This window comes from Rhipicephalus microplus, chromosome 6 (genome assembly GCF_043290135.1).
Source record: "Rhipicephalus microplus isolate Deutch F79 chromosome 6, USDA_Rmic, whole genome shotgun sequence".
In the NCBI taxonomy this organism is placed as follows: Eukaryota; Metazoa; Arthropoda; class Arachnida; order Ixodida; family Ixodidae; genus Rhipicephalus; species Rhipicephalus microplus.
The window spans coordinates 111,398,730-111,411,259 of record NC_134705.1 but is presented as its reverse complement, the minus strand read 5'-3'; the positions used below and the strand labels follow the sequence as shown (position 1 = coordinate 111,411,259).

At 47.7% G+C, this 12,530-nt stretch overlaps 2 protein-coding genes across 3 annotated transcripts in view; both read left to right on the top strand.

Annotated features, from left to right (window-relative positions):
• Pli (E3 ubiquitin-protein ligase pellino) overlaps positions 1-12,530 on the top strand; it is a 143,443-nt gene that overhangs the window by 7,727 nt on the left and 123,186 nt on the right. The gene's annotated exons all lie outside the window — the stretch shown is intronic.
• LOC142765137 (uncharacterized) overlaps positions 5,594-12,530 on the top strand; it is a 33,113-nt gene continuing 26,176 nt past the window's right edge. Inside the window, exon 1 of the mRNA XM_075865708.1 lies at positions 5,594-5,605. Within this exon, the coding sequence (XP_075721823.1) occupies positions 5,594-5,605 (12 nt within the window). The remainder of the gene's footprint in view (positions 5,606-12,530) is intronic.

Sequence of the window (12,530 nt, the reverse complement as noted above, 5' to 3'; positions counted from 1 at the left end):
AAGAATCTCCGGTGGTCGAAATTTCCAGAGTCCTCCACTACGGCATCTCTCATTATCATGTGGTGGTTTTGAGAAGCTAAACACCAAATAATAATAATAATAATAATAATAATAATAATAATAATAATTTCCTATTATTATTATCATTATTATTATTATTTCTAGTAGCAGTATTTATGCTTCGACCTAGGTGCTCAAACACATCCACAAGATTTTTGTTTTTTTTTTATTTGTGAGAGGCATTGCGTTTTATGTGCAAGCAGTCCCAGCGTATACGTCTGTGAGCCCGACTCAAACCGAGTGCGATATCTTACGAAAAAGAAAGTAATGATGGACGTCGGGAAAGCAGTTTGGTCTAGTTGGACGTGGTTGGCTGTTCTAAAGAAAAAGCTCGACGCTATAACGCGAGACGAGGCTTTGAAGTGCTGGTGTCGTTACGAGTTTCTTCCGTACTTTGTCCAACGTAGCTTAGTGCTAAGTTGTAGTTTCAGCCGTAACTAAGGTGCCTCATTAAAGTTGAAATTTGGGGGAGTTATGGTGTTAGTTCGTGTAAACTTGTGAAGCAGCGCACAGAGATCTTCTGTTAAATAAACTAAACAAACTATAGTTTCGAGTGTAGTGGTTGTCCTGTCGAATGGTCTTTTTTTTTTTTTGCTGCGTCGTGTATTCGTGTGTGTGCTGATTGACAAGTTAAAACAACAAAGGGTTCCTACGAAGGCAAGTATACTGCTGACTGGGTGAGTCGGTGCATGATAAAATGATATTGCTTTAGCGCAGCTCAGTTTGCTCAGCTCAGTGCAGTCAAGAAGGGCAAAGGCAGACGACAATGTGAGTGCTAACACTGTCGTCTGTCTTTTCCCCTTCAAGACTGCATAGTATCTTTCCTTCACGCTCAAACTGAGCTGCGCTAAAGCAATATCATTTTTTTCCCTACGAAGGTTTGTGGGTGAGCGAATCTCGCGTTCATTGGAATTCGAATCTATCTTGTTGTGAATTGTCGTCCCGGTTGCAAGTGCCGCCGCGTTCAAGGCGACGCTGACAGCGTTTATTGAGCCGTACATAGGGGATTGCTTACTCGGAAGTCCCCAGCTGCGTTTGGAGCCTTCTCGGTTACCCCTAGTGCGCTAGCACGTGTGCCAATATATTTATGCAATAGCTGTCGCAGAAAGAAAAAAAAAACAAAAGAAAAAAGTAACAAAAGAAGGCAACGGAATGTTGCGCACGTCTCTTTGTCGTGGGTTTGACGTCATTGCTTCCCTGCTTGGTATTTTTTTTTTAAAGAGAAACAAGAATCTCGGGAAGGCATAAATTGACGTGAAAATACGGTGCGGAATAAATTCACGAGCTTGAAAAGCTGCAATATCAGGGGACAACTCGTTAATTTCTCCAGCGTGTAGAGGACAGAACATTTTGGTGTACACGCGAAGAACCTGCGCGTTTTCAAGCTTTCACGTTTGGTGATATGAAGGAAAATTGATAAGAAAGCGAGTGTTTATTTCACCCAGCTTTCTTGGAGCAAAGGTAATTGGCACACACGGCTCTTAAGTTGACATGGTTCGATAAAATGTGGGCCATAGTGTAATGAAACACAAAATTTCAGACCATATATAGATGCAGTGTGATATTTCAGTGGAATGAAATGCAAACTTACAAAGTTTGCACTTCCCTTCGCCGAAATATTGCGCTGAACCTGTGTGAATTGAACAAATAGCTATTTTGTGGTGTAATAATTGATTGATTGATTAATATGTGGCGTTTAACGTGCCAAAGCCACCATATGATTATGAGAGACGCCGTAGTGGAGGGCTCCGGAAATTTCCACCGCCTGGGGTTCTTTAACTCACTCGGAAAGTTCCTACGACAGGCCGTGTAAGCCTATACAGCGGCTACGGTGTTGCATAGGCTGTCCTACGTTGTAGGCTGCGGATTCGACTCCCAGCCGTGGCTGTCGATCTTCGACTATGTCGCAGTACGAAGACACCCGTCCGCAATTGTAAGGGCACGTTAAGAAACCCCATGTGATCAACGTTGACCGGCGTCCCCGACTGCGGCGTGTTTGCATTATTGGGTTTTTGTTTCCGGCTCTTAAGATACCAGGAATTGAATTTCTGTATTAAATGTATTGAGGAATTTCATAGCGTGAGAGCACAAAAAAAAAAAAAGAAAAGCTGAGACAGAGCATAAAAGAGTTTCTACTCTCTCATCTCCCCCCCCCCCCCCAACACTCCCTTATGTTCTCGCGCTCTGAAATTCGCCACCGTGAACCCAGATCAGCTATCCCAAGATCCACTTAATGTATTAACATCAGGCTACCTTACCTATAGAGGTCTGATAGCGCACAATCACGATACATTTTTTATGCAGCGGCCGTGGCAGAGCAGCCCATTGGTTGCTTTTCTTAATTAGAAGGCCCACCTTCGCGTTTAATAATTTTTTAAAATCGTGTTTTTCCATGGACGTGACATGTGAAATGCCCGTGGACTTTGCATATGTCGGTGCACGTATAGAAACATCGAGTACAAATTTCCGGAGCCCTCCACTACAGCGTCGCTCATAATCGTGAGAGACTTAAATCGAAGCGATTATGTTACTGTGATAATGTTCTTGGGACTCTGCTGACTCATCATAATGTTTCGGCTTTGTATGATTGGACTGATGGTGCCCGTTTCTTAAAGCAGTGATGGAAGTGCTGCTCCAGTTGCTCCTAACTGCTGCAAAAAAGAAACTCTGCTCTATGCTTCTCCAAACGCTAATTTTTGTTTGCAATTGTTCCAAACCTGCTCCAAAATGGCACCCGAATAATAAGAACTACAAACTTTTAGGGTTTGACCGGCTCAAAAGTCCTCATTGAACTGAAAGTTCTCGGTGTACTATCATCCTAGTCTGCATTATCGGCTATGATCTCATTTCTGCTACAATAATTGTCATATTAAGCATATAACACTTCTGGCTTTCTTTTCCAGCTAGACATGCAGGCTAATGAGATCAAATGTGAAAATGAGCAGGATTGTTTTTATATTGTACCAGTTAACTACTGCTTATTTGGCAACAGTGGTATGGGATTTTAAATACTTCTAAAACGTGGTGCTCAGCCTTTTCCGGTTTGATTTGATTTCTGCCGAAAATACCGGTATTTTAAATTGTAGCTCATTTCACAGCACATTTTTGACAACCTGTCTCGTAAGAAACATCCATATCACTCCTAATATAATGTATGGCAAATTTAATGTATGGTCCTAGAACACCAATAGCTGCTCTAAAGTAGCATTTTTTTTTTTCCGGCTCCAAAAACGCTTATGGCTGCTCCAGTGCTTTTTCTGCTCTAAAATATGCTCCATGAAGAAAAAAAAAAAAGTCACTTCCATCACTGCTAAAGAAAGTGACTTTGGAGGGGGGGGGGGGGGGCATTTCGTTGCGTATTCCGTCTCGCCGTCATCGGTAGCCAGCCTGGCGGCCACTTCGTAGCAGCAGTCGCCAGCTGCCAAGACGGGAGCGTCGCTCGCACGCTGCAGCGTATATACGCACGGGCGGCGACAACAGCGTGGAGTGTACACACGCCGTATCGTTGGAGAGGCCGCGAGAGAGATGCGAGCGGCGATTATTCGGGCTAGATACGGCGGCGACTCCTGTGACGTTTGTATAGCGAGTGGCGCCTGCGTCGTCGTGTGTGCGAGTCCGCGCGTCTGTTGCTACGCGGTTTCTCTCGACTTGAATCGAACAGCGGTTTCGCTTTCAACGCGAAGAGTGTCCCAGGGCTACTTCCCCGGAATACTTGTCCGCAGTACGCAGCGTCTTTTTGACGGAAATATATGCCGATTCCTACAGGAAATATGTGGAAAACATATAGGTGGTACCTACCGAATGTGTTTTTATACTGTAACATTTCGTGTTCGGAGTCTCTATCGAAACCTCGACTTCCACGGCATACAAAAAAATGAACACCAAACATTCGAAGCTCGTAAGGTGTCGAACCGATGTATACAGGGACCTGAGCCCAGTACCTTGCGAGTGCGTGACGTATCGAATAATCCGTCACCAAATGTATCCGCGCACCCTGAATGTTGCAAGTATGCCGGAACCTCTGTGTTTTTTTTTCAACAATCTATGTATCGTAAAATTAAATAATGCAATAAATATAAAACGAAAAGAAAACGCGAAATTTTTTGGGGACAACAACAAACACCGATATATGAACCTGTCGTGCGTCGCATACGTTTCAGACTCTCGTGCTGTGTTTTTTTTTTGGCTGAGTCATTATTACTTGAAATCTGTTTTCATCTCTTCCGACATTAGAACCCATCCATTTTCTTAGGCGTGCGTACTTAAACTTCGTACGCGATAGCGAATTTCTATTCACAATGCCCAAGAATTGTGGCGCCGCCACGCGGAACTCAGGAGCGTCCTCTCGAGGATGGTCAGTAGGCAGACGCTCGCTTGTGTGGCTGTGCTATAGTCTCAGTGCTAACGCGCTAGCAAGAGGCGAACACTAACCACTTTGCATGTTTCGTGCATCAGTGAATGAATCGGACCGTCCTTTCATTCCGATTCATTCGGAATTCATTTCGATTCATTCGGAGCTCTTTCAAATATACCTCGCAGAGTACGCTTCGCGAGGTTTTCTGTAGCCACGTTGGATAGTTAAATGTTATCGCCTGACCTTCGCAGTTGAAACTCGGCTTGTTTTCAGTGGTGCGTATAGCATTCGTCAATGCTTTTGTATCGCATAACATTCATCGTACGTGAAAAGTCGTGCGGGCCCGCGATTTGCTCTCGAAACCACGGCCAACGCTGCGCCGCTTGCTCTTGCCCCGCCGCGGTGGTCTAGTGGCTAAGGTACTCAGCTGCTGACCCGCAGGTCGCGGGTTCGATTCCCGCCTGAGGCGGCTGCATTTTCGATGGAGGAGAAAATGCTGTATGTAGGCCCGTGTGCTCAGATTTAGGTGCACGTTAAAGAACCCCAGGTGATTGAAATTTTCGCAGTCCTCCACTACGGCGTCTGTCATAATTGTGTGGCGGTTTTGGGACGTTAAACCCCATATATCAATCAATCAATGCGCCGCTTGCTCTTGTGCGTTTGTCGATAGATGGCAGCACTTGGCAAGCAGTTCTAGAGTTGTATCGTATAGAGTAACTCTAAGCAATTCTCCTGGGGACGGGTTTTAGGGCGAAATGTTCTCTGCTCCCAGATAAACATCGTTGTTGGCGGAGGGAATACCACAGATCGTTTTCAGCAGTGACATTGAAAAAAGAAAAACAAAGAAAAAACATCGTGACGACGAGGATTACTGTACTGGGACTAGGAAGTTATTTTGTCAACGCACCGAAGGTGTTAGCAACGATGGACGATAGCTGCTGACTCACGAGGAGTTAGGGGCACTCTTTGTCCAGTATTTATTTATAAAGGCGGAAACCTTCGATGGTTTATCAAGCGCGGATTTTGACCGTCCGTGTCGGGGACGGGAGATGCCAACGACCATCACGCGATGATGTCACAGATTACCGATATTTGTGACGTCACTGTGATGTGGCGTCACACGATGACCTCATCGCATGACATCGTAGCTCAGTCAAAAGTAGTCTGATCACAGAGGCAATGCAAAGCCAGGTGAGTCGCCCCGATTTTTGAAGCATTGCATTACCACGTTGGGTGCAAAAAGCTTTCAGAGGGAGGCTGGGCAGCATCAATACACGGACTGAAGGAAAAAAACAAAACAGAAAAGATGCCTTTCGTCGATGGGTTGTCTTAAGCGAATACACAAGAGACTCTGCGAGTTTACCCGTTTGTTGTCTCGTTTATTTATTTTGCTACTAGCCTTTACCGTAACGAGGCCACGGTTATCGCGGGAAAGGAAATCGCGCCTTAGTGCTTGGCGAACTAAAGCCATATTCGACTAAATCAAGACGGCGAGTCGATTTTTCAGTCAGAGTGTGTGATGCAACAGCGAAGAGGGAGTTTTTTTGCAGCTCCGTCGTACATAAGCGATGGTCACAGGCAGCGACGACAGTGTAACGCAGTGAGTCCGGGGAATCCGAATGTGGGCCAAGGAGACCCGAAAAACAACGCTTGACTGCGTGTTGCGGGAGGGAGGCCCTGGCGTCCGCCCATCCAGCCTATTGTCTGACGTCACGCGCCGTTATATGCCTCGTCTGGACGCTGTCTCTTCTGTACATAAAAGCGCGGATACCACCGCACCGTGAACGATGCTGTTTGAGTGGACATCGGGGCGGGTCGCAGATGGCTGGTTTGTTATGCATTCATTTGTAGCGTATATAGCCTCATTCATGTTTTGTGGGTTCAGCGGTATATCGCGTGGCTTATCAGAGCCGTGCTGCATATGCTCGATGAGCGGTGACGTCACATGGCGCACAGCTGGCGTGCCGCAGAAGGCCTGCAGAAGATCCAGGAGTGACGTGTCCATCCATAGTGGGTGGGCGCTTGGCTTGCGTGAACTCGCTCGCTAGTCCGTCCGTCCGTCTGTATGTGCATCCGTCTGTCTGTCTGTGCATGCGTCCGTCCGTAGCTCACGCCACGTATATATCCCGGCTTAGCTGAGCTAAGCTAAACCACTGCCAAGTTTTTTTATGTACATTGAAATGCGTGACCCCGTCGCGTTAGCGCGACCAAATGAAGTTGTATTCAATTTAATTTGATGCTTTCAGGGTTATGCGTTGCTTCCCTTTCGCGTTCGCTAACTGTCTGACAAAGTTTTTAATGTGTTTGGTGGAGCACCCAATAATTTATAATTCAATATTTTTACAAACATGCGAGGGGCCCTAGAGTCGGGCAACACTGGGACACTCGCGAGCGGTGGCCGTATCCAGCTACTCGCTGTGCGAGCGTCTGCACTCCGGTGAACAATCTTGTTCGCGGTCAGCTAATCGAAATATTTGAGTTTTCTCCAACACGACATTGAGAGTGAATGAGCGGCAGAGGCTGGAACTTTGGCACAAGACGCTGGCTCCGCTCGACATTGCGTGCACATGACGTAACACATGTCGTGGCAGTGTACGGCGGTCGTTGGTGGGAATTTATAGCTGCAGACTTCTGGGGCTTGTTTCGCACTGAAATATTTTGTGTAGTCCACTTTTCTTATGTGCGTATACGTAGTGAACTCTCTGCATCTATTATTCGCAAACCTTTTTTGCGTAAATTTTGAGCAAACTGCAATTTTTTTTCTTAAAGGAGTGGTGTCATGACCCTTTTGAAGTTATACAAGGCCGTTGACTCGTATAGTTTCCGAGTCGGCGGTTCGGCCGTTCGCGAAGCCTTTTGACAGGGCCGACGCGTTCTGCAGGCGGCAGTGTTTCGCGCGGCTGCGTTCTGCAGTGCACCGATGGCGTCGTGCCGTCTGCATTGTTGCCGCGTGCGTCCAACGGCCGTCGGTCAACGCTGTCCGTGAGTTCCGTTGTTATGTACGCGCGCAGCTGCTGCGAAGTCGGCACGAAAGGGCGGCAGCCGCGTGGAACGTGTTTCGGACGCGGTTTACGCACGCGCTGACTCGAAACGACAGCGGGCGGGTTATCTGTTTTTTTATGGAAGCGGGCTTTAACGTCGAAAGATGTCACGCGGCAGATAAATGTCGACTCTGTGGAACGTCCGCGCACCGTTTCTCTCGTTTTCAGGGGCGAAGCCCCCCTATGACCGTGCAATGTGTCCACTGCGCGGCGTCTACAGCAGATGTAGCACAGGTGTGTGGGAATAAACCGAAGAAACATCCGTGAACAACATCGAAAAGCTGTTAATCAGTAAAAACGAAAGGTCACGGTACCCTGTGTGCTCAGATTTGGGTGCACGTTAAAGAACCCCAGGTGGTCGTATTTCCGTAGTCCTCCACTACGGCGTCTCTCATAATCATATGGTGGTTTTGGGACGTTAAACCCCACATATCAATATTGGTATACGTACTCTTATTACACTTGCAGTAATCTCTTAGAAAGCCTCCGCGGCTGTACAACTGCTGCGCATTTAGCCACGTTTAGCTGCGTTGCCTCTTTTTCCATATCTGGGACGTCGGTTACACCTGAAGGGGATTTTACGTCAGGTGTCGAGAAACGCTTATCATTACCGATATCCTGAATTATTGAAACCTGGAAACGTATGCTGCAATACAGTTTTTATTCAACTATTCAATTTAAACAAACGGCGCATCACGAATTGAAAAAAAAAAGAAATATTTGAGACCAATAAGATTTGTGTAGCTCGTAAACATACTGCTTCAGAAGAAGAAAAAGACACAGATAAAAGCCCGTCATGTGTTGAGCGGGCGCTGGAAAAAGAACCGCGTGTCTTGAGACCCTTGGCCTAGACAGATGACTCCTCCGCCGCGGTTGTGAAGCGATTGAGGTGCTTTGCTTGAGGCCCGAAACTTGTGGGTTCAATCCCGGCAAAGATGTCGGCAAAGTTCTATAGCGATCGGTGTAATGCGCGATGTTAAAGAATACCGTATACAGTTGAAATTTCCAGACACCCTTCCCCCTTATTATACGGCGTCCCTCAGACCTCGATATTATTATTAGAGATAGCCTGACAAATATCAAGGTAGTCTATAGGTACCTAGATTGATGGATGCATTGAGGTCTGTAGAGATGTAGGTACAGTGATGGAAGTTCTGCTCCAATGGCCCCAAACAGCTCCAAAAGTGAAATGCTCCGAAGTGGCACTGAGAGAATTAGAATGACGAACCGTTACAGTTTGACCATCTCAAAAGCGCCAAAGAGACCGAAACGAATCTTCACAGGCACCGTACGCTCACCTGAGGGAGCTGGGTTGCTCGCATCGCCCCGTCACGAGCTCGCTGATATTAGGGAGTTCTAGAATAGCTCATCCCGAGCCCTTGCGGTGTGGTCGCTGCCACTGCGCATGCGTCGTAACGCGAGTCGGCGTTCGCGGACCGCACGCAGAAAATCCGAAATAGCGTGCGGCAATCGCGGCTCGCATGAGGCCCGCAAACGCTGGTTTCGATGCTAGGGTGTCGCTGCGATCGTGCGTTGCGGTTTGCAGCTGGGCAAACGCTATTCCAAAACTCACATGGCGCTGCTCGCAACGCCCGCAGCGCTTGCAAACGGTATTTGCTTATGGCGGTTTCGTTTTGACACGGACTGCGAATGCTCTGCGATTTTCGCTCTGCGGCTGGATGGAGTGGCGAGCAGCGTTTCTTGCCCCTGTTCTTTGTGGCAGACACTGTAGGATTTTTTAAATGTAATGTAGCGATATGTGCAGCTATATGATATCATCAAGTTTGCACGAAACTGTAACGAAGAGCGTGTGTTTTTCGTCGTTTGAGAACGCTGTCCAATCTAAATCCACTTCAAAATGCGCAACATAGGACATTATCAAAACAAACACGTCGAGGCAATATCGACGACTTGCGCGGCCCTGCCCTATTTCGACGGGTCACGACCAAACGATCGCTCCGCCACCGCTGCGATCAGAGCCCGTTAGGCTTAGTGTTCTGCGTGGTGCTGCAGTCATATGGGAAATGCACGGTGCCTATACTATCATCCCTGTATGCTATTAGTGTGCAGCAGTACTAGTATGCAGCATTAACTCGTGCGATAAGAACTGGAATATGCATACGGCTCATTTGACAGTTTTTTTTTCAGCTAGGCTTGTAGTCTAGTGTGGTGAAATGGGAAAACAAACAGCATTGCTTTTATGTCGTGCCGATTATCTACTGCTTAGTTGGCAACAGGTTTGTTGTATTGTGGTTACTTCTAAAATGCGGTGCCCAGCTGTCACGGTTTGACTTGATTTCTGCCGCAAATGGTAGTAATTTAAATTCAAAGCTCATTTCACAGCACAAGTTTGACAACCAGCCATCTTTGTTATTGTTCGCTTCTTGTAATTTACATTGTTCTCTGTGAAATATATTCTATAATAAATGTTAATATTAACGAGATGCTTTGATGACGCTCTAAACTCCAATTAATGTACGGGAAATTTTGTATCTGCTTTTAAACCACCAATAGCTGCTCCAAACTAACATTTTTTCCACCCCGAAAACACTTATGACTGCTCCAAGACGCTATATTTTTTTCCTTCTCCGAACTATGCTCTGTTAGGACCGGCGCCAGGTCTGACAATGGATCGGCGTTCCTTTTGATGTTCCTTTTGAGTCGCCAAACGGGTTGGCGGCCTGTGTCCGCCATGTATTGTTCCCACCTGGCCGGAGGGTGCGGCGTCCTGCCGCCGCGGCGCCGTGAGCAGTTCGGGAGACCACCGGTGCAGCTTCTTCTTTGGAAAATGACGGCGGCGGCGGCGGCCGGGAATCGTCCCGCTAATTGAACGAATCGTTCGGCACCATTTGAAGCTTGTTTACGGCGGCCCTTTCGATGGATGCAGTCATCAACTTCAGACCCCTCGCCCAGCGACACACCTTGACGGGGGGGGGAGCCGCGTTCGTGCCACATGGCCGTGCGGTGACCACGCTTCAGTTTTGAACGTTCGCGTGGACCGTGCGTGCTCGTCACCCTCGCGGGTAATGTGTGGTCCGTGATTGGACTGTGCCCTCTGTACGCGGTCCCCGATCTAGGGATCTGGGGAGGACAGACCCTTTATAATGAGCCCCCACGGCTCATTCGGTGTGCTTTTTCGAGTGGAGAGCTCGCCATGTACGAAGAACGCCACTATATATCTAAACTTTCTTATTGACCTCTCTCTAATGTAAATAAACGTCTGTTCTCTGTTTTCCCATATAAGCATTGCTTCTCGCTATAAGGGACGAGTCCGATGGGAGCCAGCTACCAACGACGAGACCCACAGGACTCAGGTCCCAACAACTGGATGGCAGCGGTGGGATCGAGCTCATCGACCAGGAGGCAATGCTGAGACCTGCTGTCTGGAGGACCTAGAGTCGGACAAAACTGCTTCGTGGCATCACTGACAACACTGGAAGGAACGCGTCCGAATTCATGACTGCATAGGGTGAGTGCACTGCTTTTCTTTGCTGAGATATCACCAGGCTTTGCGTAGGATTGTAAACAAAGCAGTGATTTGGTAACGGTGGACGGAAGTATTGATAGTACGTCAAAGTTGTTTAGTTAAAAGAGTTAGCAGCACCAAGGACCGCCATGAATTTGAAGGGACTAAAAAAACCAGAGTTGTTAGAGTTGGCCCGAGAGCTGGGCCAGGTAATTGCCGAGACGAAAAGAAAGCAGGAGATCATTGACGCCATCGAGAAGATCGGGGCAGATGACGAGGAGCTGAGCGAATGCTTGGAGGCTATTACGCAAAGGAAAGAGGAGCAGAGGCTCCGTGAGGAAAAAGAGGAGCAGAGGCTCCGTGAGGAAAAAGAGGAACAGAGACGTCGTGAGGAAAAAGAGGAACAGAGACGTCATGAGGAAAAAGAGGAAAGGGAAAGAGAACGTATCGATCGTATGGAAATGAAACGCCTAGAAATTGAACTAGCAAAGGCTCAATCAATGAACGGAGCTAGCGCAGTGGCACGAGAAAGAGAGCGCCGAATGACAGATTTGATGCCATCCTACGCGGTAGGAGGGGACATGGGTCTTTTTCTGGTGCACTTTGAGCGCACGTGCGAGAGGGAAAATTTTGCTAAAAACACGTGGCCCCAGCGCTTGCTTACGCTGCTGCCGTGTGAAGTAGCTGAAATTATAGCCCGTATGGGTAAAGAAGACGCAGACGACTATGACAGAGTCAAAGCGAGTCTGCTCAAAAAGTACAGACTGTCAGCGGAGGCGTTCAGGCGAAAATTTCGTGAGATCGAGAAAGCCAAAGACGAATCATACCCAGAGTTTGCGTACACCTTAAAGGTAAATCTGGAGGAATGGCTTAGAGAGGAGGGTGCGCTTGGCGACGCGGAAAAGACTCTGCAGTGTTTTGCGTTGGAACAATTCTTTCGGCGTCTACCTGAAAACATTAGGTACTGGGTTCAGGATAGACAAGGAGTAGATACTATCACGAGAGCGGCAGAGCTCGCAGAGGAGTACGTAAATCGCCGTGCCCTCGAAGGCGAGGATGTCCCTAGGAGGGAGATTAGTAAATATCGGGCCGACAAGCCTCCGCGATGGACAAAGTCGGGTCGGTATATGCCGAAGGGGGGTTTAGACTCCAAAGGAAGCGGTGATGAGAAAAACAAGAGAAAGGAAGAAGCACCCGAGAAAAGGGCGGAAGGGCAACAGAAAAAGGCGTTCGAGGCCAAGAAGCCGATAGTTTGCTATAACTGCCAACAGACGGGGCATATTTCTTTGGGTTGTAAGAACCCGAAAGTTGTGTTAATGTCACTCTGTAGTAATGACGAAAACATGAAATTGCTAGAGCCATACATCCGAGACCTAGTCGTGAACGGCCAACCGTGCCGCGTGCTCCGCGATTCGGCCGCCACTATGGATGTAGTGCACCCGTCCTATGTCGAGGAGAGTCAGTTTACAGGAGAATGCGCATGGATAAGACAAGCAGTAGAGACAAACAGTGCATGTCTCCCAGTAGCAAGAGTCCGCATCGAAGGCCCTTTCGGTGTTCTAGACACTGAAGCTGCCGTTTCGGCACATCTCCCAGTGCAATACCCGTA